The sequence below is a fragment of the Anolis sagrei genome, chromosome 5 (genome assembly GCF_037176765.1).
Source record: "Anolis sagrei isolate rAnoSag1 chromosome 5, rAnoSag1.mat, whole genome shotgun sequence".
Lineage (NCBI taxonomy): Eukaryota > Metazoa > Chordata > Lepidosauria > Squamata > Dactyloidae > Anolis > Anolis sagrei.
Genome location: NC_090025.1, coordinates 176,020,480 through 176,046,649, shown reverse-complemented (window position 1 = coordinate 176,046,649; position 26,170 = coordinate 176,020,480). Strand labels below are relative to the sequence as shown.

The 26,170-nt window shown below is 42.4% G+C and overlaps 1 protein-coding gene across 1 annotated transcript in view; it reads right to left on the bottom strand.

Annotated features, from left to right (window-relative positions):
• The window catches only part of PKP2 (plakophilin 2), a 68,352-nt gene extending 59,011 nt beyond the window's left edge, over positions 1 to 9,341 (bottom strand). Inside the window, exon 1 of the mRNA XM_060776433.2 lies at positions 9,050 to 9,341. Within this exon, the coding sequence (XP_060632416.2) occupies positions 9,050 to 9,242 (193 nt within the window). The 5' untranslated portion in view covers positions 9,243 to 9,341. The remainder of the gene's footprint in view (positions 1 to 9,049) is intronic.
• Between the last annotated feature and the right edge of the window lie 16,829 nt (positions 9,342 to 26,170).

The following is a 26,170-nucleotide window of genomic DNA, read 5'->3' as shown; positions in this document are numbered from 1 at the left end:
CCAAAAAGCAATTCTAAACCTTGGTGGTATTAAAAGATTGTATACCAAGAACTCCAGCCTCCCTCCTCAGCAATTATCTGCACATTATCCCTTCCAAAATTAGTGTTTTATGCAAAGATTGAGTACAAGAGTATTCATTCCTCATTTTAAAAATCCCACATCAAACTATTTTAAGAAGCAAAAAATACTTTAAGGAATCTTTTGGGAGATCAGTGGATCTCCCAAAAGCACAGCTGTTAAATCCTACATTGGGCAGGTGGCTGGAGTTGGTAAGATCCTTCCAACTCTGTGTTTCTGACTTCACCTGATTAGTCCTACAGACTGATGAATGCATACTGTAAAAAACAATAAAATTCAGAGATTTAATATACTCTGCTCCTTTTATGGATGCTGGAAGGTATGCAAAAAACTTGTTGGCACGAAGGAACTTTTCATGTACAAAGTCCTTATTTGCTTGGAAAGGAGCATAATATATTTTCATGTAGGGAAATTCTTGAAAAACTGGCATGTTTATTGTCGTGTCTGATAAATATGCACATACTTGTTTGTTGAGTTATACACAAGTATCTAAACTTCTTAACTTTCCAACATGTTTGCTATGAAACACACATACACACACTTGTGAACTGCCCACATTTGGAGACACAAAATTCTACCCACAGGTGTCTCCTAGTCAAAGTTTGACCTGCCATTTGACAATAAATCCGGTTGTGTCATGAAAGAGCAGTAAATGGTAAAGTTAATTAATTTATTATTTTATTTTTTACTGTGAGTTGTAAAGCAGGAACTTGCGGGATTGTCTGCCTCGGGTGCCAAAATAACCTGGCTGGCTTTGAGAGCTACATACCTTTATTTGCATGGGAGGGGGAGGTATTGTTCAACCTCAGGCAGGCATTAAAATGCTTGCATCATCCCTAGTCCCATGCTTCAAATACAGCTCTTTACTATTTAATCCCATGTTTTTGTTTATGAACATTATATCTTCGAAATTCCTGGCATGTCTAAAATTCAAGATGCTTTGAATGCCCACATACTGGAAAAATAGTCAGCCAAAATATGGCAAGACAAAAACTATATGTAACAGAACAATGCCACTCAGTTACAAATTCTGTGCAGGAAGACTGAATGCCTCTGGAGTGTTCACCTTTGTAGGTGTAGTTTAGTAGGTGTGTATGCATAGGCATTATTCCAACTTGCCATACCTTCCCATTGGACCGTTTCAGATAAAGAAAGCTTCCGCAGCGATCTTTGCTACGCTGTCAGTAAACAACCGGGTGGCATTTACAACAAAACCTGAGATATTTTCTGACAATATCCAGAAGGTTTTCACTGTTCTGTTCTTTTTAATAGCTGACAATTCCAGATCTGGTATGACACAAGAGGAATTTACTACCAAATGTCTCTAGTCTATGCAGTCAGCACTACATTCAACAGCACTAGAATACAGACAACACTGAAAATATCTTTAAGAGTTTTCCAAGTGCAGTAAGTTTTATGTATATATCTTGCTGTTATTGTGTGTCTTCAAACAGTTTCTGACTTATAGAAGCCATAATGTGACTCTGGCCCCTTCCACACAGTCTTACATCTCAGAATATCATGGCAGAAATTCCCACATTATCTAAGTGTGGACTCAGATAACTCAGTTCAAAGCAGATATTGTGGGACTTTCTGCTTTGATATTCTGGGATATAGGGTTGTGTGGAAGGACCCTCTATTGTAAGGCTTTCTTGGGCAGAGAGCCTGTGATTCACTCAAGGTTTTCAGAATTTCAGTCTGATGCTTAAACCACTACACCACACTGCCTCTCATGTAGATCTGTAAAATGTGTATCTTACCTAGTGTAATTCCCCTTCCAACACCAGAATAAGAAGGCAAAGAATATGTCATGAAACATCTATCTCTGGGCCCTTTCACACAGCACTATATCCCAGAATATCAAGGCAGAAAATCCCACATTATCTGTCTGTAGACTCAGATAACCCAGTTCAAAGCAGATATTGTGGGATTTTCTGGCTTGATATTCTGGGATATAGGGCTGTGTGGAAGGTCCCTCTGACAGCTTGTTTCTCTCAAAACTCTTACTCTCTTGCAAGCATATAGATCCCACCTATGCTTAGGTTGTATAGTTAGAACATAGTGATGAAAGTTTCAAATCACTGTAACTGCCATGGATACATCTTATGAAGTCCTTGGTTTTGTAGTTTGTTGCAGTATTAAAGCCCCTTCCACACAGCTGAATAAAATCCCATATTTTCTGCTTTGAACTGGAATATATGGAAGTATGAACTCAGATAACCCAGTTGAAACCAGATAATGTAGGATTTTCTGCCTTGATATTTTGGGTTATATAGCTGCGTGGAAGGGCCTTAATATTTATTTGCTGTAGTTCAAGGGAGTTGACTGTGGCTTCCTAATAAGCCAGTCAATGGGCCCTTCCACACAGCCCTATATCCCAGAATATCAAGCCAGAAAATCCCACAATATCTGCTTTGAACTGGGTTATCACAGTACACACTCAGATAATGTGGGATTTTCTGCCTTGATATTCTGGGATATAGAGCTGTGTGGAAGGGCCTCTAATCATGCAGTTTACTAGTACTGAATTACTATTGGTACCATCAAATAGTTATTCTATTATAGTGAAGATAGGATTCATGCAGCAGCTAGAAGACTTCCCCACCTTTTTTACATCAGCCTATTTCACCAGGTGTTAGGCATTTTCCATTGAGATAAATGTTCACAGACCTGGGAACATGACTGGCAAAATAGTACTACCAAGAGAGTTATATAGGTGGAGCTCCTCAGAAATTATCAATCAAGTGTATACAAATACTAAGAAATTTTATGACCGCTATTCTCTGATAAATAATAAAGAAATAATAAAGGAGTGCCGGCATGATGTAGTTGTTTGAGAATTGGATTTCAAGTCTTGAGACCTGAAATCAATTCCCTGCCTGACCATGGAAACTTATATGCAAAGTCACATAGTCTCAGCTCAAGAAAACCCCTTGATAGTTTGCCAGGGTTGCCCTTAAAAGTTCACAACATCAAACATGTAATATGTCTAATGCACACTTTCTTGGAATTAAGCTACACTGAACATGTGGAGGGCACTTCTAAACACACACTATATTGGTAAGAGTTTTATGTTTAAGTATTTATTTACAGTATTTATATTCTGCCCTTATCATCCTGGAGGGGACTCAGGGTGGATTATAATGCACATATACATGGCAAACATTCAATGCCATAGACATACAACATATATAGACAGACACAGAGGCAATTTAACATTCCAGCTTTCTGGCTTCATGAGGGTATGCTTGATTCCGGCCACAGCGGGAGCTATTGATTCACTGTTCACTTGTGACACCGAGTCCTTGATGGAGTACTTCCTCATTCTTGCACACACTGCTGGAAGGTTTTATGGTGTCGTAAATTAGTTAAATTAGCCTCCCCGCATAAAGGGGTACTTAAATTTCCTACTTGACAGATGCAACTGTCTTTCGGGCTGCACAGGTCAACAGCAAGCTAGACTATTAATGGTTGGGAGCTTACTCTGACCTGGGCTGGCCTCTCAGTCAGTAGTGATTTAATGCAGCTGGCTACTAACTAGCTATGCCATAGTCGGGTCCATTTGCACTTCCCCGACCAGGAGGTGAAACTAGTAACCATCTGTCAGTATTGAGACTTTCCTTAAAAAAAAAAAAAGTTCTGAGGAGCCTGCAGATACTTATTATCTATTCTTATGACTGATTTACAATCTTGATTTTGCTTCCCAGGAGCTCAAAAGACATCTAAAAGGCTGTAAACAAAAAAACAAAAACAAAAAAACCTCAATCTCAGATCAACTACATGTAACACAGAGTGCTGCCAGGGCTGACAACTAGAAGTATGCTTGTCAAATACACCTGCACCTCTAAATATATCCATTGCAACACAAGACTCCCACAGATGGACAATTTGTGCTAGTTCCCATCATTCCTTGGCTATGGTGCAGAACATTTTTATGAGGGTCCCGTGTCCCTAATCCCTGCAAAGGTTGAGTGCTACTGTATACGGAATGTAAACTGGTTTCTTTCCTCTCTCGTGTCCTCCCCATTTAATCCTCAATGAACTCTGTGGCACAGGTTAAGTCAACTTTACAATGTTTGAACCTGGATTTTGCCAATCCTGTTCAAACCCTTGCAATTCCACAGACTGCAATTCCAATGTTTGTTATACGTAGCCATTAGAGGGGAAGATTATTTCATTTCAGAGATACAGGATGGAGGCTAAGAAGCATCCGTAATGGGCCAGACGCACACCAAAGCCACCCAATCATTGCAACATTTGAGTGTGCGCATGGAAGAGAAACCACATCATCTCCAAATCTTAAGTAGTCTATCTAAAGGATATGCAAATTAGAAATAATTAAGGTGTGTGCTGGTGAGCAGTCTGGAGAAAAGAAGCAGAGTAATTGAGGAATACAGGAAGGTGCCTTGAGGGCAAGGAGTACAACAAGAAAGTCTGTTTAGATGAGTCAAGCTTTGGGCTGGGTTATTCTACGTGAATGAAAAGGTTTGGCTGGGTGTCACCAGTTTCAGAGGGAATATTCGATATCGTGATGTATTTGCACAAAGCAGCTGCATAGAGAAGGAGTTCTAAAATGAAAAGCATAGGTTTACAACCTGGCCCTGAACTTGTCTGCCACATGAAAGAACACAGATTGCCTCTACTTCAGTGGATTTCTGATCAGCCAAGTTGAGGATGGAGGGGTACAATATGAATGTGACTCTCGAGCAGCGTGTCCTTTGTTTAATCTGTTTTGTGTATTTTAATAAGTATTTTATAGAAATATGTTTTTAATATGTATCTTTCATAGAAATACATTTTGATGTGTGTATTTGTGGCATTTTTGCAATGTTTATGTGTTTAATTGTTCTGGAAACATAGGGGCTAGAAGTGGAAAAAAATAAGGCCGGATGATTACTTGTGCTCCACACTGAATTATGACCACTGAATTTTAGTGACATTAAACCAGTGGTTCTTAACCTGTGGATCACCAGGTGTTTTGGCCTAAAACTTCCAGAAATCCCAGCCAGTTTACCAGCTGTTAGGATTTCTGGGGCAGCCCCTGGTGGCGCAGTGGGATAAACAGGTCGCAGGTTCGAATCTGGGGAGAGGCGGATGAGCTCCCTCTATCAGCTCCACCACCTCATGCGGGGACATGAGAGAAAACTCCCACAAGGATGATTAAAAAAATCAATTCATCCGGGCGTCCCCTGAGCAACATCCTTGCAGATGACCAATTCTCTCACACCAGAAGTGACTTGCAGTTTCTCAAGTCACTCCTGACATGACCAAAAAAAATTAAAAAAGGATTTCTGGGAGCTGAAGGCCAAAACATCTGGGGACCCATAGGCTGGGAACCACTGCATTAAACCCTGTGCATATGACCACAACAGTCTTTGACAAAATCCTTACTGCATCTAGACTGACCTCAAAGAAGTCCTAATGCTGCCCTCTGATGTTTCCTACAGTCAAAATAAGCACAGATTGCCCTCCCCTGCTTTCATGTTTCTGATAAGAAAGAGGTCTGTAATCTATACAAAAAAAATGTAATGTTCTGGGTTGTTGTAGGTTTTTGGGCCCTGCATATTTCCAATTTTCTATTCCTGGACTCCAACTCCCAGCAATCCTCCAGATAGATAGATTAGATAGAGATAGATAGGTAGGTAGATAGACAGATGGATCAGGAGGACAGCTGGGAGCTGCAGTCCAAGAATAAGTAGAGAAGGAAGAAAGGGGAGAAAGAGAAAGGAAAGAAAAGGTGGGGGGATGGAAGGGAAGAAGAAGAGAAGGAAGGAAGGAGAGAAAGAAAGAAGAGAAAAAAGGAGGGAAGGTTGGCCACGGCAACGTGTGCCGGGGACAGCTAGTCCATAATAAAGAGTCACCCCTGATGTAGAGGTCTGAGCACTGGAAAAATAGGAGCTGGAAGTTGAAAAAACAAACAAAGAAGTAGATGGAAAAAAACACAGGTAAGAACACAGGGAAATGAAGTCACCCTGACACAACTATAATACATTGAAAACACCAGCTCTGCTGCAACTCAAGACATGTGTAGGCAAAAGAAAGCCCCATAAGACCCAACAAATTACAGGACAGACTTCAGGTGCCTCTATTCCACACAGTAGAATTAATACAATTAATTAGTACAAGTACACCACTTTAACTGCCATGCCTAAATGCTATGAAAGCCTGAGAGTTGTAGTTTTACAAGCTCTTTAACCTTTTTTTTCCACTGAAAAGGGCTGTAGCATTACTAAATGACAAAACTCAGGATTCCATAGCATTGACCCAAGACAGTTGGAGCCCTGGTGGTGCCATGTAAGCCTTGTACCAGCAGGACTACTGACTAAAAGGTCAGTGGTTTGAATCTGGGGAGAGTGGGTTGAGCTCCCTCTGTCAGCTCCAGCTCCCCATGCGGGGACATGAAAGATGCCTTCCATAAGGGGAGTAAAACATCAAACATCCAGGCATCCTCTTGGCAATGTCCTTGCAGATGGCCAATTCTCTCACACCAGAAGCAACTTGCAGTTTCTCAAGTTGCTCCTGACAGACACACAAAAACCCAAGACAGTAAACGTGGTGTCAAACTGCATTAATTCTAAGGTTTAGGTACACATTTCAGTCTACATATTTAGACCTGAAAATCCCACTCATAGGTCTTTGGGAGCAAACCCCACTGAATCAACTACACAAGACTGTGTGGCCGAGTCCACTTCATGCCTGAAGCAGTTTCAAGTCATGCGATTTGCTGATTTCAAAGGGAGAGGTTTCAATATCACCTGAAGTTGTTTTTAAGCCATTGAAAGCCTCTAGCTTTGAATGCAGCAGGTCCTCTCCTTTTAAAGGGAAAAGTTAGCAGGGGAGATGCCAGGGGCAAAATCCAGATTTCTTTTACTACAAGTGGGATCAGAGTGTGAAGATACCAGAACCAAGTAGTATTTTGCTGCCTCCCTTTTCATTTGGACTCACCATTGATTTTTCCTGACCAGAAGGAATCAAAATCTGAAGATACTAGAACTGGGTCTCAATGGTATGCAATCAGAAGAGCTGCCGGTTTGCAAGGCCTTTAGCCTTCTCTGCCACAAAAACTTACAACTTCTAGGATCAACCTACAACTTCCAGGATCCTACAGTATTGAACCATGGCAAGGCTCTTCCACACAGCCACATAACCCAGAATGTCAAAGCAGATCATACAAAATACCTGTTATGAACTAGATTATCTGAGTCCACATTGCCTTATAATCCAGTTCCATGTGGATTTTATACAGTTGTGTGAAAGGGGGCGCAGTTAAAGCAGTGTCAAATTGCATTAATTCTACAGGTGCAGCTAGAGTCTAGAAGGAGCCCCCAGTGGTGCAATGGGTTAAACCCTTGTGCCACAGGACTGAAGACTGACAGGTCAGAGGTTTGAATCCGGAAAGAGTGCATATGAGCTCCCTCTGTCAGCTCCAGCTCCCCGTGCAGGGACATGAGAGAAGCCTCCCACAAGGATGGTAACAACATACAAAAAGCATTCGGGCGTGCCCTGGGCAACGTCATTGCAGACGGTTAATTCTCTCACACCAGAAGCGACTTGCATTTTCTCAAGTCACTCCTGACACAACACACAAAACCTAGAGTCTGAAGATTCCAGGATAGGGCTCTATATGCTGCCTATTTCCTTTTATTTAAAGGGGGCACCTCCAAGAAGAAGAGGGGGAAGAAGAAGTGGAAGAAGAGAAAGAGGAGAGGAAGGGGAGCAGTAGAAGGTCTTGGAAGAAGAGGAGGAAGAAGAAGAAGTGGAAGGGAAGGAGAAGAAGGGGAGGAAGAGGAGGAAGAAGAAGTGGAGAAGGAGGAGAGGAAGGGGGAGGAGTACGAGAAAAAGAGGGAGGAAGAAGCATAAGAGGAAGAAGTGAAAGGGGAGGAGAAGGAGAGGAAGGGGAGGAGGAGGAAGAAAAAAGAAGAAGAGGAGGAAGAAGAAGTGGATGAGGACAAGAGAAAGGGGAGGAGGAGGAGAAAGAAAAGAAGGGGGAAGAAGAAAAGAAGGAAGAAGAGGAAGAAGTAAAAGAGGAGAAGGAGGAGAGGAAGGGGAGGAGAAGGAGGAATAAGAAGACAAAGGAGTGAAAGAGGAGAAGGAGAGGAAGGGGAGGAGGAGGAAGAAGAAAAGGAAGAAAAAGAAGAGGGAGAAGAAGTGGATGAGGACAAGAGAATGGGAGAAGAAGAAGGGGGAAGAAGAAAAGATGGAAGAACAGGAAGAAGCGGAAGAGGAGAAGAAGGAAGAGAGGAGGGGAGAGGAGGAGAATCATAGAGTTGGAAGAGACCTCGTGGGCCATCTAGCCCAACCCCTAGAATCATAGAATCATAGAATCAAAGAGTTGGAAGAGACCTCATGGGCCATCCAGTCCAACCCCATTCTGCCAAGAAGCAGGACTATTGCATTCAAATCACCCCTGACAGATGGCCATCCAGCCTCTGTTTAAAAGCTTCCAAAGAAGGAGCCTCCACCACACTCCGGGGCAGGGAGTTCCACTGCTGAACGGCTCTCACAGTCAGGAAGTTCTTCCTCATGTTCAGATGGAATCTCCTTTCTTGTAGTTTGGAGCCATTGTTCCGCGTCCTAGTCTCCAGAAGTCTCCTAGCCAAGAAGCAGGAAAATAGCATTCAAAGCACCCCTGACAGATGGCCATCCAGCCTCTGCTTAAAAGCCTCCAAAGAAGGAACCTCCACCACACTCCGGGGCAGAGAGTTCCACTGCTGAACAGCTAGCAAAGATTGAGAAGGAGGAAGAGGAAGAAGAAGAGGAGGAGGAAGAAGTGGAAGAGGAGGAGAAGGAGGAGAGGAAGAAAAAGAAGGAGAGGAGGCAGAAGAAGAAGAGGATGAGTAAATGAAAGAGGAGGAAAAGGGGGAGAGGAAGAAAAAGAAGAAGAAGAGGAAGAAAAAGAAGAAGAGGGGGAGGGGGGAAAAGAAGAGGAAGAAGTTCCCACAAGAGTTGGAGAGGTGTGCCTGGGACTCACCGTTGACCAAGGAGCCGCGGCTCTTCCTGGCCAGGGTCTGCTGGACCTGCCGCTGGATGCGGAGCGACTTCTGAGCCTCGGCTCGGCCGCCCGAGAGCCTGGAGGGCAGCGCCAAGGTGGAGCTGTCCAGCTCGCCCAGGATCTGCTGCCCGAGGACGGTGCGGATGTAGCCGGAGTCGGCGGGCGCTGCCATGCCGGGGACCGAGAGCCACCCGAGGGGACGGAGAGGGACGGAGAGGCGGCGAGGAAGCGTCCGGCTGCCTGCGGGGCGGGAGGCGGACTCAGGGGCGCGCACCTCGCCCACGCCCCCTGCCGGACAGGCCGCGCCCTGCAGCCGCCCCTCCCTCCCTCCTTCCTTCCTTCCCAGGGATGGCCCCTCCCCGGGCGCATCTGCACCGAGCAAGGAAGGCAGCTTGACACCGCTTAACTTCCAAGACTTAATGCTAGGCAATCATAGGAGTTGTAATCTCGCCTTCCACCAGCTCTCCCGGGTACAAAAGTCTCTAAAAACCTTGTCGAACTACAACTTCCCTGATTCCATAACATCAGGGCATGGCAGGTGAAGTACATCCATTCTGCAGAGTCCAGGGGTTAAGTCTTTTGCGGCAAAACCAACCCCAGAAGGCTACACAGAGAAGCCCTTGAAATCCACAAGCATGTGGACAATGTCAACAGAAAGGAAGAAACCATGCAAATGAACAACTAAGAAAACTCTAAAATTATAACAGTAAATAAAAAACAGAAAAACGAAACTCAAACACAGGGGAACTCCAGACAAGAAGCAATCAGGAACAACTAATCACCTCTCAACAAAGAATTTTCCCAGGCTGCCAGGCCATCAAATTTATTGATTTATTTACTACATTTATATACTGCTTTTCTCCCCCTAAGGGAACTCAAAGCGGTCTCCAACATTATAAAGACTTATCTATATATATATAAATGTTCTGTGCATAATGAGTACCTTAAAAACAAAAGAACTAATGAACGAAATCACACCAAATTTGGCAACAAAACATCTCACAACACAAGGAGGGACCATCACTAAAAACATTATGATTTTGTCATTTGGGAGTTGTAGTTGCTGGGATTTATAGTTCACCTATAATCAAAGAGCATTCTGAACTCCACCAACAATGGAATTAAAACAAACTTGGTACACAGAACTCCCATAACCAACAGAAAATACTGAAAGGGTTTGGTGGGCGTTGACCTTGAGTTTTGGAGTTGTAGTTCACAAAAATCCAGAGAACACTGTGGACTCAAACAATGAAAGATCTAGACCAAACTTGGCACAAATGTTCCATATGCTAAAATATAACCACAGATGAAGTTGGGGGGAAATAGACCTTGACATTTGGGAGTTGTAGTTACTGGGATTTATAGTTCACCTGCAATCAAAGAGCATTTTGAACCCCAGCAATGATGCAATTAGGTCCTTAATACACACAGAACCCCCATGACCAACAGAAAATACTGTTGTCTTTAGTAACCCTTCTGACATCCCCTCATGACCCCCCAGGGGTCCTGACCGCCAGGTTGAGAAACTGTAATAGAGGATAACATAGGAATCACTAGACTGGGCCACAGCAACACATGGCAGGGCATGGCTAGTATATTATAAAATTATAAAATCTAATCAAGGTGGCCAATTGCAACATTCACACTTGCCTCAAGCAGGCAAGAGTTCTTTCTCCCACCCTGGACCTTCCACAGATATATAAACCCAATTTTCCTAGTTTCCAACAAACCTCACAACCTCTGAGGATGCCTGCCATAAATACAGGTGAAACGTCAGGACAGAATGCTTCTAGAACATGGCCATACAGCCCAAAAACCTACAACAACCCAGTGATTCTGGCCATGAAAGCCTTTGACAAAACATTCAACCCAAGAAGTCTGCTAGCGCCTGAAAGTCTCCCACATTTTGCTGGGCTTCTCTGTCTGGCCGCATCCCACTCCGGAACCATCTGAAGCAAAGGGGTAGCAGCAGGTCATGAGTATTTATTAACTGATTTAAGTCCCAATTATCACACTTATAAACCGATATAAACATCTGTGCTGTCACACGCTGGGCCTATAGCAATTGGCTTTTGAACAGGACGTGCTCTATGTGCCCAGAGGGAAGTCATGGTGCCTTGAGTGAGAGGCCCTAAGGATTTTGCTATTCAGAGTCTTTAAAAGCTCAAAAAGTTTAACAAAGTCCTTTATTATTGCTTAGGTCTTCAACAAAACAATCAAATACTTCTCAGATCTTCAACGGGGCAAACAACTATTTCAAGGCTTTGAATCAACTGGTGGCTTTCTTAATCTTGTCCACAAGGGACGGGCAACTGGCTTCGTGAACTGTTTCTTTTCTTTAAGAGGAAAACCCTTTTTAACCCCTCCTTGGGCAATCTACTTTCTAAACTTTGCCGGTATGGGCTCTACTCCTGGCTCCAAACTGCTTCTTGGGTCCCGAGTAGACCTACCAGTCAAGGCTTTGTAGATTCTCCAGCTGGAGTACTTTGGAACTGTTTTCCCTCGGAATTTCCCCCGGATGCTGTTTCCCCTGGATGCTGTGAGAAACGAACCTTCTCTACAGGTGGAGCTAATCCACATCCTGTAGCTAAGCTTTCCAATGCAAGACTGACCTAAAATGGATCCCTCTCCTACCAGAACCCTGGGGAAAGGGGCAGAACCAAAACTTAACAATGATTAATGGTTCATTAGCCATATAATTGCAAACCAAGGGAAGCCACCTTATTGCAAAATGCATGGAATTTTGGAATACATGCAAATACTCAAAGAAAGAAAAGGAAGTTGGAGCTCCTGGTACAGACGTACCAGCACAACATCTGTATATTTTTAGTTTGGAAAATTGACTTTGTCCTTGTTCAGAAGCACTTGGTTTGGATTTTATTCTCCCCTTTTATATTCCGTTTCTGTGGCTGCTTCTCATAGAATCAAAGAATTGGAAGAGACCTCATGGGCCATCCAGTCCAACCCCCTGCCAAGAAGAAGGAAAATCTCATTCAAAGCACCCCCGACAGATGTCCATCCAGCCTCTGCTTAAAAGCCTCCAAAGAAGGAGCCTCCACCACACTCCAGGGCAGAGGGTTCCACTGCTGAACAGCTCTCACAGACAGGAAGTTCTTCCTCATGTTCAGATGGAATCTCCTTTCTTGTAGTTTGAAGCCATTGTTCCATGTCCTAGTCTCGAGGGAAGCAGAAAACAAGCTTGCTCCCTCCTCCCTATGACTTCCCCTCATATATTTATACATGACCTTCATCATGTCTCCTCTCAGCCTTCTCTTCTGCAGAGGGGTGGCATGACTTCCCTGGATCTAGGCACTTCTTCCATTGGACCATCTGTCCTGAGTTGTGTTTTGTTTTCCTCTGAATGAGGACCTAGGGAGCATCTACACTTCAGAATTAATGTAGTTTGGCACTACTTTAACTGCCATCCTTCAATGCTATGGAGTTTGTCAATTAGTGAGGCATTAGCACTCGTTGGCAGAGAGGGCAAAACCCTTTGTGAAACTACAACACCCATTATTCCTTTGCATTGAGCCATAGCAGATAATCCTGTAATGTAGCAGCTGAGGGGGAAAAGGAAGGGTCCCCAGGCTGTTAGGAACTGTGGGAGTTGGAGTCCAAAACACCTGGAGCGCCAAAGTTTGCTGAGACCTGTTCTAAAGTAACAGTGATGTACTGCTAGCACAGAAGGTTACACCTGGATGACAAATGAACACCCCTACTTCTGGTAGTATTTTCAGCCATGTTGAGTGATACAGTGCTTTACACTCTAGCAACCTGTTCATGGTTTGTGACTCAGGGAAGTTCCAGGTAAAAACCAAACCCATGTTTGGAAGTCTCCAAAGTTTGCTTCTCCCCCTTCCCCACCCAAGAAGGAATGTGTGTTGACTCACCGGAGGCTAGCCTGCTTTGCCTTCCTAGCGAGTATTCTAGGAATGCTTGCTCCCATATTCTATTCACTGTCCTACAAACCAAATCATTCCCTGAATCATAGAATCACAGAGTTGGAAGAGACCACAAGGATCATCTAGTACAATGGTCAACAACCTTCCTAATGCCATGACCCCTTAATACAGTTCCTCATGTTGTGGTGACCCCCAACCATAAAATTATTTACATTGCTACTTCATAACTGGCATTTTGCTACTGTTAGGAATCGTCATGTAATTATTTGATATGTTGGATATATTTTTATTCACTCGACCAAATTTGGCACAAATACCTGATATGCTCAAATTTGAATGCTGGTGGGGTTGGGGGGATTGATTTTGTCATTTGGGAGTTGAAATTGCTGGGATTTATAGTTCATCTCCAATCAAAGAGCATTCTGAACTCCACCAACAATGGAATTGAACCAAACATGCCACACAGAACTCCCATGAGCAGAAGAAAATACTGGAAGGGTTTGCTGGGCATTGACCTTGAGTTTTGGAGTTGTAGTTCTCCTACACCCAGAGAGTATTGTGGACTCAAACAATGATGGATCTGGACCAAACTTGGCACGAAAACTCAATATGCCCAAATGTGAACACTGGTGGGGTTTGGGGAAAATAGACTTTGACATTTAGGAGTTGTAGTTGCTGGGATTTATAGTTCGCCTGCAATCAAAGAGCATTCTGAACTCCATCAATGATAGAATTGGGCCAAACTTCCCACACAGAACCCCCATGTTCTTAACTTGGGAGTGCCATCCATCCTGTACATTCAAAGCAGTGCCATCCATCTTCTGTTTAAAAACAAAGGAGACACTGTCACATTCCAAGGCAGAATGTTCCAACACTGAAGAGCTCTTGCCATCAGCAAGTTATTTCTAATATTTAAGTGGAATTTCTTTTTCCGTAGTTTGAATCCATTGCTTCATTGGGAGGGAGCTTATTATGGTATTGTGGAATGTGAGCAAAATATCATTAGACTGGTCCTTAATAATGGTGAGGGAATGTTTTATTTTAATTTTATGGGTGTCTATATGTTAATTATCTATTTTATTTTTCAATTTATGCTCCATTTTTCTACCAACAGCTGACACTAGACAGCTGTTTTTCTGGGTTATAACTCACACTTTTATTTGTTGCTTCTATTGTTGTCATAGTGTGCCTTCATGGTGACTGTAAGGCAAACCTTTCAGAGTTTCCTAGAATGATTCTTAGAATCATAGAATCATTGAGTCACTTCCGACTCTTCATGACCTCATGGACCAGCCCACGCCAGAGCTCCCTGTTGGATGTCATCACCCCCAGCTCCTTCAGGGTCAAGCCAGTCACTTCAGGGATACCATCCATCCATCTTGCCCTTTGTTGGCCCCTCTTCCCTTTCCCTTCCATTTTCTCCAGCATCATTGTCTTTCCTGTCTTCTTATGATGTGGCCCAAGTACTTCATCTTTGTCTCTTTATCTAATATGCTTCCCTCCAATGAGTAGTTGGGCTTTATTCCCTGGAATATGGACTGGTTGGATCTTCTTGCGGTCCAAGGCATTCTCAGAATTTTCCTCCAACACTACAGTTCAAAAGCATCTGCCTTCCTTCGCTCAGCCTTCCCTAAGGTCCAGCTCTCACATCCATAGGTTACTACGGGGAATACCATTGCTTTAACTCTGGGAATCTTTGTTGCCAGTGTGATGTCTCTACTCTTCACTGTTTTATCAACATTGGTCATTGCTCTCCTCCCAAGAAGTAAATGTCTTCTGATTTCCTGGCTAACAGTCTGCATCTGCAGTAATCTTTGCACCTAGAAATACAAAGTGTGTCATTGCCTCCACGTTTTCTCCCTCTATTTGCCAGTTATCAATCAGTCTGGTTGCCATATTCTTGATTTTTTTATGTTTAACTGCGACCCAGCTTTTGTACTTTCTTCTTTCACCTTGGTTAGAAGGCTCCTCAGCTCCTCCTCGCTTTTGGCCATCAAAGTGGTATCATCCGCATATCTAAGGTTGGTTCTTCCTAATGTTCAGGTGAAATCTCCTTTGCTGTAGCTTAAAGCCATTGTTCCATTGTGCCCTAGTCTCCAGGGCAGCAGAAAACAAGCCTGTTCCCTCCTCCCTATGACTTCCCCTCACATATTGATACATGGCCATCATGTTTTCTCTCAGCCTTCTCTTCTTCAGGCTAAACATGCCCAGCTCTTTAAGCTACTCCTCATAGGACTTGTTCTTCAGACCCTTGATCATTTGAGTCAATATCCCCTGGACAAATTCCAGCTTGTTAATATCTCCCTTCAATTGCAGTGCCCAGAATTGGACACAGTATTCCAGGTGTGGTCTGACCAAGCCAAAATAGAGGGGTACCATGACTTTTCTGGATCTAGACACTAGACTCCTATTTATGCAGGCCAAAATCCCATTGGCTTTTTTGTCACCGCATGATATTGTTGGCTCATGTTTAACTTGTTGTTCACGAGGACTCCCAAGATCTTTTTCACACGTATTGCTGTCGATAAGATTGGTTTAGTGGGAGTTTTTGCCTTTCCCTTGCTTTGAGGCTGAGGGTGGATCTGCCAAAGAGTGCTGGTGCTTCACCAAATTACAAATCCCAGGATTTCATAGTATTGAGCCATTGCAGTTAAATTGGTGCCAGACTGTATTTGTTCTACTGTGTAGAAACACCCTGAGAATTGACTTGCTCAAGGTCACCCAATGGACTTCCATGACCAAGTTACTATTTGAACTCCTGTCTCGTGGACCTGTAATTCAACACTATTTGTATTGTGTTTCTTCAAGTCATTTCTGACATGGAATCCCCAGTGGTGCAGTGGGTTAAACCCCTGTGCCGGCAGGACTGAAGACTGACACGTCGCAGATTCAAATCTGGGGAGAGTGTGGACCTCTATCAGCTCCAGCTCCTCATGTGGGGATAGGAGAGAAAGTAAACATCAAAACATCCGGACATCCCCTGGGCAATGTCCTTGCAGAGGGCCAATTCTCTCACACTAGAAGCGACTTGCAGTTTCTCAAGTCGCTCCTGACACGACACACAGACACACAAAATTCTGACATAAGGTGATCCTAAGGTGAAACTATGATGCGATTTTCTGGGGCTGAGAATGTGTGAGTCATCCAAGATTGCCCACTGAATTTCCAAACCTGAGCATGGATTTGAACCCTGCTCTCCAGAGTCATAATCCATTGCTCATATCATGGCACATTCATGGTTTACTTAAAAAAAATGGATTTTAATTTTTAATCTAAACTTCCACACAGTCTTTGGTTATTGAGTGAAGTACAAAAACTGTAAAGAATTAATTAATGCATGTTCTCAGGTATGGAACCCAGCTTTGAGAAGATGACATGCCTCAAGGCTACATGGAAGATCAGAGGAAACCATTTGAAATCAAATATACAACTTGAGTCCTGAGAGAAAGCTGAGTTGGCTGTCAATTTATTTATTTATTTGTTTCCTATACTTTTACCCCACCCTTCTCACCCCTGAAGGGGACTCAGGGTGGCTTCACAAAAGCATCATCGGATGCCGGCGTCATAAAAACAATCAGCAATACATTTAAATATTTAAAAAGTAATTAAACAGTTAATTAAAACACATCTGTTAGAATCAGAATTCAGAGTCCAGTCCAGGTCAATTCATTGTCTTAAATCTTCTTGCATTTGCTGTTATTACTGGACAATAAAGCATTTTGATAGATGGGCACTTTCTTCCAAGATGAAGGGTAATTGCTGGCCACAGGAGTGTCTGTTTGCTCCCAATATGCTTGAATTGTATTATAAATATTATGAAGAGACCCCATGTCTCCAACTCTGTCGTATCCAAATGAAACAAAACCCTGGAGTTCTTTTGTTCCTTCTCACTACTTGGGAATGCAGGGAGTGTAGGACAATAAACTACAAATTCTGGAAAAGTTTCCTGGTGTATCTGTATATATTCCTTGGACCAAAACAACTTAAAAAAACAAGGTGGTGGGAGTGGAGAAAATGACACAAATCAATCTCTGAAAAATATTTAATAAAAGGAAAATGAAGGAGGTTGGACTGGATGGTCCTTGTGCTCTTTCAGCTCTAACCCACATAAAACCTGAAGAGATATTGCATTTGCCTCTCTCTTCAAAACCAGTCTTGGGTCACTAAATTGCTTCTTGCTGACTGTATAAACGAAGGGAGGTGCCACCATTGCATAACTGAAAACTGCCTCAGGGCAAAGACATTGCTCCAAAGAGAGACCATACTGAAAAAATTATGAGCCACTGTGGAGAACAGATACCATTATGTAATTTGAATTCAATAGGATGATACTGGTACCAGTGTAGATCTCAGGTTAATGCAAACTACACACCTTTATGGCCCCACATAAAAGTGGCATACTTGGCATTTTTTCCACATTAGATGCTCTCACCACTTAGGTATCTCTGTATTTCCCGAACTGTCTATAAGGATCTTTTTTCCATTCTGCTGCTGCAGTGTGTCTGGTTCCCAGAAAGGAATAATGGTTGAACAGCTGTATATCCAGCTTTGACATTTGTTCTATTAGAAATGTAATATAATTGACTGGCTGCCCTGACATGAGAAAAAAAAATGGGCGCAGACATTTTTCAACATTTAGTCCCATTTACACTGCCATATACCTGTTGGTGGTTTGAATCTGTGGAGCGGGTTGAGCGCCTGCTCTTCGCCCCAGCTTCTGCCAACCTAGCATTTCGAAAACATGCAAATGTGAGTAGATCAATAGGTACCACTCCTAAGGGAAGGTAACAGCGTTCTATGGAGTCATGCAGGCCACATGATCTTGGAAGTGTCTATGGACAACACCGGCTCTTTGGCTTAGAAATGGAGATGAGCACCAACCCCCAGAGTCGGACACGACTAGACTTAATGTCAGGGGAAACCTTTACCTTCACTATACCCGTAATGCACTTCCAATCTGAATATGGCGATGGAGCCTTAGCTGCCTGACACAGTGGACAAAATTTCACTTTTAGAAACCGACCATATTCAAAGTGTAATATGACTCCAACTGTGTTTGAGGGAACAGCCTAAAGAAATTTCAGGAATAGCAAAAATGTTTTCTCATTTAGGATTTTAAAGGATTTTGAGCTTATTTGATGAGGGAGTAGCCCTTACTTCATTTGAATAAAGTAGGAAAAACTTGGGATAGGAAGGCAGGGTAAACTGTGTGTGTTAGTGCTGGTGCTGCGTAAGCAGAGCTTTGTCTTCCAAGGGTGCATCTATACTGTAGACTTGCAGTTTGACACCACTCTAAGTGCTGTGGTTCAATGCTATGGAATCCTGTGTTTTGCAACTTTTTTTTGTTTTGGCTTGTTTGAGTGTCAGGAATGACTTGAGAAACTGCATGTTGCTTCTGGTGTGAAAGAATTGGCTGTCTGCAAGGACGTTGCCCAGGGGACACCTGGATGTTTTACCATCCTGTGGGAGGCTGCTCTTGTGTCCCCGCATGAGAAGCTGGAATTGACAAATGGGAGCTCACCCTGCTCCTCAGGCACACAATTATGCACCATGTTGAAGCACAAAGCAGTACTTCCTCTCTGACAGATTGGCTTTCTTCTTTGGCTGCAACTTCCATCAATCCTAGTATACCTAGCGAAGGGCTAACGATGTTGGGAGATGCATTCTGGCAAGTAGGCTGAGCTATCTGACTGGTTTGGAGGATTAATATGGTTCTCTGATCAGCTCCCATCACCTTCTGCCATTGCCCACAAACCCAGCTAGTATTTTAAGATGGTCAAGATAGCTTTGTGTGCCAAATTTGGTGCAGATCCATAATCGGTGGGATTATTACGACTCTCTGGATGTGGCTGGACTATACCTCCCACCATCCTTTTCTTCTTTTTCCAAACTCTGCAGGTTGTTAAATTGGTCATGATGTGTCCCAGCTTTGTTCCAGTTCCATGTTGGGTGGGATTAATATAGTGATGTGGATGAATGACGACTCCCACCATCCTCTGTCAGTTTCCCCAAGCTCTGCCAATATTTTAGGTTGGTTATGATGGATATGTGATCTGAATATGGTCGAGATCCATCATCCGGACCATCTGAAAGTGGGTGGACTACAACTCCCACCATTATCATCCCCTTCAACCCTGCTAGTGTTTTACATTGGGCCAGGAAGGGTATGTGTGTCAGGTTTGGTCCAAATCCATATTTGAGATTTTATTCAAATCTACATGTAAGTAAACATACATCTTTTAACTTTTATATATATAAAAGGAGAAGACTGGGCTGGGTCTTACCGATAAGCAATTTGAAGAAATGTATGGCATGTTCACAATGTTGCAGCGCCTCCATCGATTGTACATTGGGATGCATAGGTCCACATGCACTCCTTGTGAGGCTTAGATGCCAGAGGTCCTAACTACTGACCAAGTAACAAACTGTATTGTCGAAGGCTTTCATGGCTGGAATCACTCAGTTCTTGTGGGTTTTTTCGGGCTATATGGCCATGTTTTAGTGGCATTTCTCCTGACGTTTTGCCTGCATCTATGGCAAGCATCCTCAGAGGTGAGGTCTGCTGGAACTGGGAAAAAGGGGGTTTATATATCTGTGGAATGACCAGGGTGAGACAAAGGGCTTTTGTAAGTTGGGCTAGGTGTGCCTGGAGCAAACTCTTATTGAAAGGTGATTAGATCATCTGGACATCTAATCACCTTTCAAGAAGAGTTTGCTCCAGGCACAGTCAGCCCATTGTATGCTAATCAAGGTAGTCAGTTGAAAGATTCACACCTAGCCCAACTTACAAAAGCCCTTTGTCTCACCCTGGTCATGCCACAGATATATAAACCCCCTTTTTCCCAGTTCCAGCAGACCTCACCTCTAAGGATGCTTGCCATAGATGCAGGCGAAACGTCAGGAGAAATGCCTCTAGAACATGGCCATATAGCCCGAAAAAACCCACAAGAACCAAGTAACAAACTCTTTGCTTATAAATGTTTTCACAGAAAAGGAACCACAGCGACACCTTGTGGCTAATCTGGGAAACAGCGGTTATTATGGACATTTGACAATACTATATACTTGAGTTGCTGTGAATTTTCCAGGATGCATGTCTATGTTCCAGAAGCATTCTCTTCTGACATTTCGCCCACATCTATGGCAGGCATCTTCAGAGGTTGTGAGGTCTGTTGGAAACTAGGCAAGTGAGGTTTATACATCTGTGGAATACCCAGAGTGGAAAAAGAACATGTCTGTTTGGAATAAGTGTGAATATTGCAGTTGGCCAGCTTTATTAGCATTGAATAGTCTTGCAGCTTCAAAGCCTGGCTGGTTCCGCAAGGGCGAATCCTTTGTTGGGAGGTGTTAGCTAGCCCTGATTGTTTCGTGTCAGGAATTACCCTATTGTTTGAGTGTATCTCTTTCTTTATACCTGCCTCAAACAGACAAGAGTTCTTTCTCCCACCCTGGGCATTCCACAGATATATAAACCTCACTTGCCTAGTTTCCAACAGACCTCACAACCTCTGAGGATGCCTGCCATAGATGTGGGAGAAACGTCAGGAGAGAATGCATGCAGAACATGGCCATTCAGCCCAGAAAACCCACAGCAACCCAGTGATTCCAGCCATGAAAGCCTTCAACAATCCATTATATACTTGCCACCATAATAAAGGGATTGAGCTAATAGGTGTGCTTTCAGTAAAAAAACAACTTTTATCGTGTCATAGCCCTACCTCAAAAAGAGAATTTTAAAATGAAATTCAGATGTCATTGATTTTAATCTATAGCCCTGCTATATTTTCTTACTACTTTTTTTTGTTTTACTCTTAATAAGCTGTCAGGTGAGGAAACTATAATTAAGATCCTATAACCTCTAAGCACAGTGTATGTATCTGCCTTTAGAGTTACACTGTGTTAGTATTATACAGCCACCCTATTGGATAACATATTTGCAAAATAAATACACAAAATTGAGTATGCCTAGATCACTCTTTTACATTGCAAGATGTACACAGTATACAGTGTGGGGCACATATGAATAGGATTGCTTGCACAGCCCATATAGGCCAAATGGAGAAAACTCACAAGAAGAGGAACACCCAGAGATGCATGTAAATATGAACTATGTAAGCATGGTTGGGAGGCACACGGTAGCAATGTAGCAAAACCCTATACAGGCAGTCCCCGCGTTACAAACAAGATAGATTCTGTAGGTTTGTTCTTAAGTTGAATATGTGTGAAAGCCAGAGCTGGTACATTTTGAAGTGTAACTCCAGCCATATATATACAAGCCAAATTTTTAAAAATCAGATTATCACAGGAACAGAAAGTAAGGTGAAATGTTTTAGACAGGGGCATAGACAGCAAAACAAACACCACAGGGGTGTTAACGCTTCCCTATGTTATCCAAAGCTATAGATAGATAGATAGATAGATAGATAGAGAGGGGGGGAGGGAGGGAGGGAGGGAGAGAGAGATGAGATGTTTGTAGATGGGATGATGAATTTAAGCCAGAGTACAAATATCAGCTCTGTGTATGTGTATGTGTGTGCATGTGCCCAAGTTACTAACAAAATAGGTTCTGTTGGTTTGTTCTTAAGCTGAATTTGTATGTAGGTCAGAATAGGTTCGTGTGTGTGTGTGTGTAAGAGAGAGAGAGAGAGAGAGCGAGAGAGCGTTTTATATAGCATAGGGAAGGGTTAACACCCCTGTGGTGTTCGTTTTGTCTATGGACACTTGGGTAATGTAGTGCTGCCTTCCCACATTCTTTGGCTTCTGTTTCAAAAAACTGTTTCTGTTTCTTTCTTTTTCTGTCCCCTGGTTTATTCCTCAGGTTTGTAACATTTGCTATCTGTGACTTAACTGTTGACTTAACTGAAATCCTCCAGTGCCATATTTGTTCTGCTACTGACCATCTTGCAACTGGAACATTTTTATCTACTGCCAATCAATGCAATCGTTTTTGAGGTTTCAAAAAATAATTCTGTTTCAGTTATTGGCATTGTTTTAACACTGTCAGCCACATTTGACCCATTTCCTGTTAGGACCATCTGGACTCCATAGTGTTAAATCTCTTTCGGTTCTATTAGATTCTCTCATCCTTCACTAACAACTAATACAATTTTGGAAAGCTGTTCCTGGAACTATCTTCTCTCTTGTGTAGCACCATCGACAATGGTTGCGATTTAGTAGTCCCAAATGTGGATGATAATACCCACACTGAACATTTCCAATTTGCTTTGGCAGAGGCAAGAACACATACCCACACAATCTTTTAATGATAACTCATTGAAACTTGCCACAAATTGATTCACACTGGACAAAATCATGGCTCAATGCGGATGGTGAAACATTCCTTACAATTCTTGTTTGTTGTACAATGAATTATAGTTTATTTTTAAATGTGTACATCTAGACCAAAATGGATTCTCTGAAGAAAGGGAATGTAATACAGATACTTTATTACAGTGTTTCTCAACCTTCCTAATGCTGTGACCCCTTAATAGAGTTCCTTATGTTGTGGTGACCCCCAATCATTAAATTATTTTCATTGCAACTTCTAACTGTAATTTTGCTATTGTTATTAATTGTAATGTAAATATCTGAGAAGCAGGAAATATTTTCATTCACTGGACCAAATTTGGCACAAATATCCAATAAGCCCAAATTTGAATACTGGTGGGCTGGGGGGAGGAGCTGATTTTGTTATTTGGGAGCTGTAGTTGCTGGGTTTTATAGTTCACTTACAATCAAAGAGTATTCTGAACTCCACCAATGATTGAATTGAACCAAACTTGGCACACATAACTCCTATGTCCAACAGAAAATACTGCAAGGGTTTGGTGAGCATTGACCTTGAATTTTGGAGTTGGTAGTTCACCTACATCCAGAGGGCATTGTGGACTCAAACAATGATAGATCTAGATTAAACTTGGAACGAATATTCAATATGTCCAAATGTGAACACTGTTGGAGTTTGGGGGAAAATAGCCCTTGATATTTGGAAGGTGTAGTTGCTGGGATTTATATTTCACCTACAATCAAATAACATTCTGAACGCCACCAGTGATAGAATTGGGCCAAACTTCCCACACAGATCCACCAAGTCTTGAAGGGACTCACTGGTGCAAGCCTCCCTCCAGCCTTGCACACTCTCCCTCACCTGCACATGCACACCACACTGCCATATGCCAAGCATGCCTGCTCTCCCCTCCCTGCTTGGAGTCTCAGAAACAGTCCTCCCTTTGGCTGAGAGGTCAGCCAATCACAGCGGAGAAGGGCTTTTGGTGGGAGGGTTCGCTGTCTGTTTCCAAAAAGAAAGAGAAGGACAGGCGGAGAGATCTTCAGCCTTGTCTGCCAAAGGGTTTCCTAAGACTATCAGAAATAGGTGTTTTCTGATGGTCTTTGGTGACCCCTCTGAAACCTCCTCACAACCCCCACAGTGGTCCTGACCCCCAGGTTGAGAAACACTGCTTGATTATAATACTAAAATCTAAAGCACCCATTCCTGATTTGGGCACTCTCCAATTGTTGTGTTGGGCTACAATTTCCATCAGACACAGATAGCAGGGCATTATAGAACAACACATTTTAAGAAAGGTTATTCCCATTTTGTCCATAGATACAGGGTTTTGTTAGGACTTTAAAGCTAAGTTCCTAAAATGATACTATTTTTAAATGATCATTTTATTTTTTGAGTAGAGGATGTTTGATTTACAAATAAATCAAGATCCATAGATCTTGTTTAGGTACATCTTAAAAATATGAAACATAACCAACCAATTATTATTTCCAATATTCTTAGACAATCTAGATTCAAATGTGGTTCATCAGATCATTGGACTCCCAACCAATGAAACAGGACCTGGTCAATAGCTCCACTTTTTTTGCTGAACTATGAACCACAAAAGCTGGATTCTAAATATATAAGATTTTTTGATGTGAAGTATGCCAATGACTATATGTTGTAGATCAGCCAGAGGCTGATGGTTTAACTGATGATTTAGAGAGGATTGTGAGATTTCCTGTGGCACAAAGTTATGGAAATTCACATCTGGGAACTGGTGGTTTTCTCTGTGAGAAAACTGGCTTGGAAAGTTCAGAGCCTGAAGGGCATTCAGGGGAGTTAAAAGTAGCAACAATACATAAGGAATCGAGTGAAGAGCTAAGTGATAATGAGCGCTCTTGGGAGAAACCACCTGTAGTTACAGAGATCAACAATGATCTTCATTTACAAATCAGAGCAGAAAATAGATTGCTTCATTCAGAGAGATTACGTGGGAAAGTTGTGGAGACTTTTGTGTGGTGGTCATAGGTGTTTCCAGACCTGGAGTGTAACACTATACCAGTTGGAGTACATAGCTGTTGACTCACTTCATATGGATTAATAGCATGATCTGGAGTATTGCTGCTCCAGACTAGCCTTGGAGTAAGATGTACCCCTTCTCTCTGACAGAATTTGGATTCTGTTCTAGGTTACCACTCCCAATTCTTACATTAAAAGTTTAAAAGAGCAGAAATATGTATTTTTACTGGAGTTTAGAGTTTTGCTTTCAAATGAGAAGTGAAAGTTATGAAGGAGAGCTGCTTTAGATCATTTGGGGAAGACATTTTAATGAGAATGGAAATGGTTTCAGGGATTTGCATAGGTTAAACAGGAGAGCTCACTGCATCTGATCTGGTACCTTCGTTGTTCATCTCCAGCATAGATTCATCAGTGAAAGATCTTGGTGAGAAGGTACACAGGATGGATTGTGTGCAACACATTTGCAAGTGACTGCAAATAGCAAGTGGTAGTAATAAAGTATGTAAACATAGGAAAGGAAGGATATGGGCTGCTGGGGGGGGGGGGGGATAACCACATAAATGAGCTTTGAATTCCAAATGCCATGAAACTTCACATTAGAAATTAAAGAGGTCTAGATATTTGGAGAGCTTCATTTTATTTTCTTCTAATGAGACAAACAGTGAGATGAAATGTCAAGTTCTGCTTCCAGATCAGTTGATAACCAGATTCATTTTTTTTTACAAAGGCAGCTGTAGAAACAACGGTTGGATCAACACAAGTGTTCTTCCACATTCATTATGCAGATTTATGGGGAAAAAAACCTTTCCTCACTATGTTCATAATGAAAATGTCCAAGGGATTTAAAGGAGATGGTCTCTACAAAGAACAGCATATCAAACAGCATTTCAGTATCGTTTGAGAGCATATTCAATGTTTTTGTATGATCCTGGTGGGTTTTTTCTCTCTGAGGAAGACGTGGAGATGGAGATTCTTGATGTGTACATATTTTTCAGCTCTCTTTTCTACACAAAGGAATTTCAAACAGTCAGTCTTATCAGCTACTCTAATCATCTTGGCTTAAGAAGAGGATAAAGCTTTTGAAAATTAAAACCCCTAAGGATCCTAAGAACAAGGAGCAGATTGAAGGTAAATATGAATGAGGCTAAGCGGACATCTACAATGTAGAATATGGGGCCATCCCTGATATCCACTTGCCTAAATCTGAAAACAGTGTTACTTGGAATAAGCCTCAGGCCTGAAAAATCTCAGGGTGCAGCTACACTATAGAATTAATGCAGTTTGACACCACGCTAATTGCCATGATTCAATGCTATGACATTTTGGGATGTGCAGTTTGTTAAGGAACCAGCACTCTTTGCCGGAGAAGGCAAAAAACCTTGAAAAACTACAACCTCCATAGTTCCACAGGACAGTTAAAATGGTGTCAACCTGCATTAATTCTATAGTGTAGATGCACCCACAGCTGAACAGGTTCTTGTAGAATGGATGATCCTTCCCCACAGCCATATAACCCAGAATATTGAGGCATAATATCTCACAATATCTGCTTTGAACTGGGTTATCTGAGGGCCCTTCCACACAGGCCTATGTCCCAGAATATCAAGGCAGAAAATCCCACATTATCTGAGGGTGGGCTCAGATAACCCAGTTCAAAGCAGATATTGTGGGATTTTCTGTCTTGATATTCTGGGATATAGGGCTGTGTGAAAGGGGCCTGGGTTATCTGAGTCCATGCTACCATATATCTCTGTTCAAAGCAAATAATCTGGGATTTTATTCAGCTGTGTGGAAGGGGCATCTGGTGTTGTGGCCACAAAAAACATCACTATCCAATTTAGGAACATTGTAAGAAGACCTAATTATCCCAATACTTCCTAAAACATCTCTTTTTCTAGCTAGCTACAA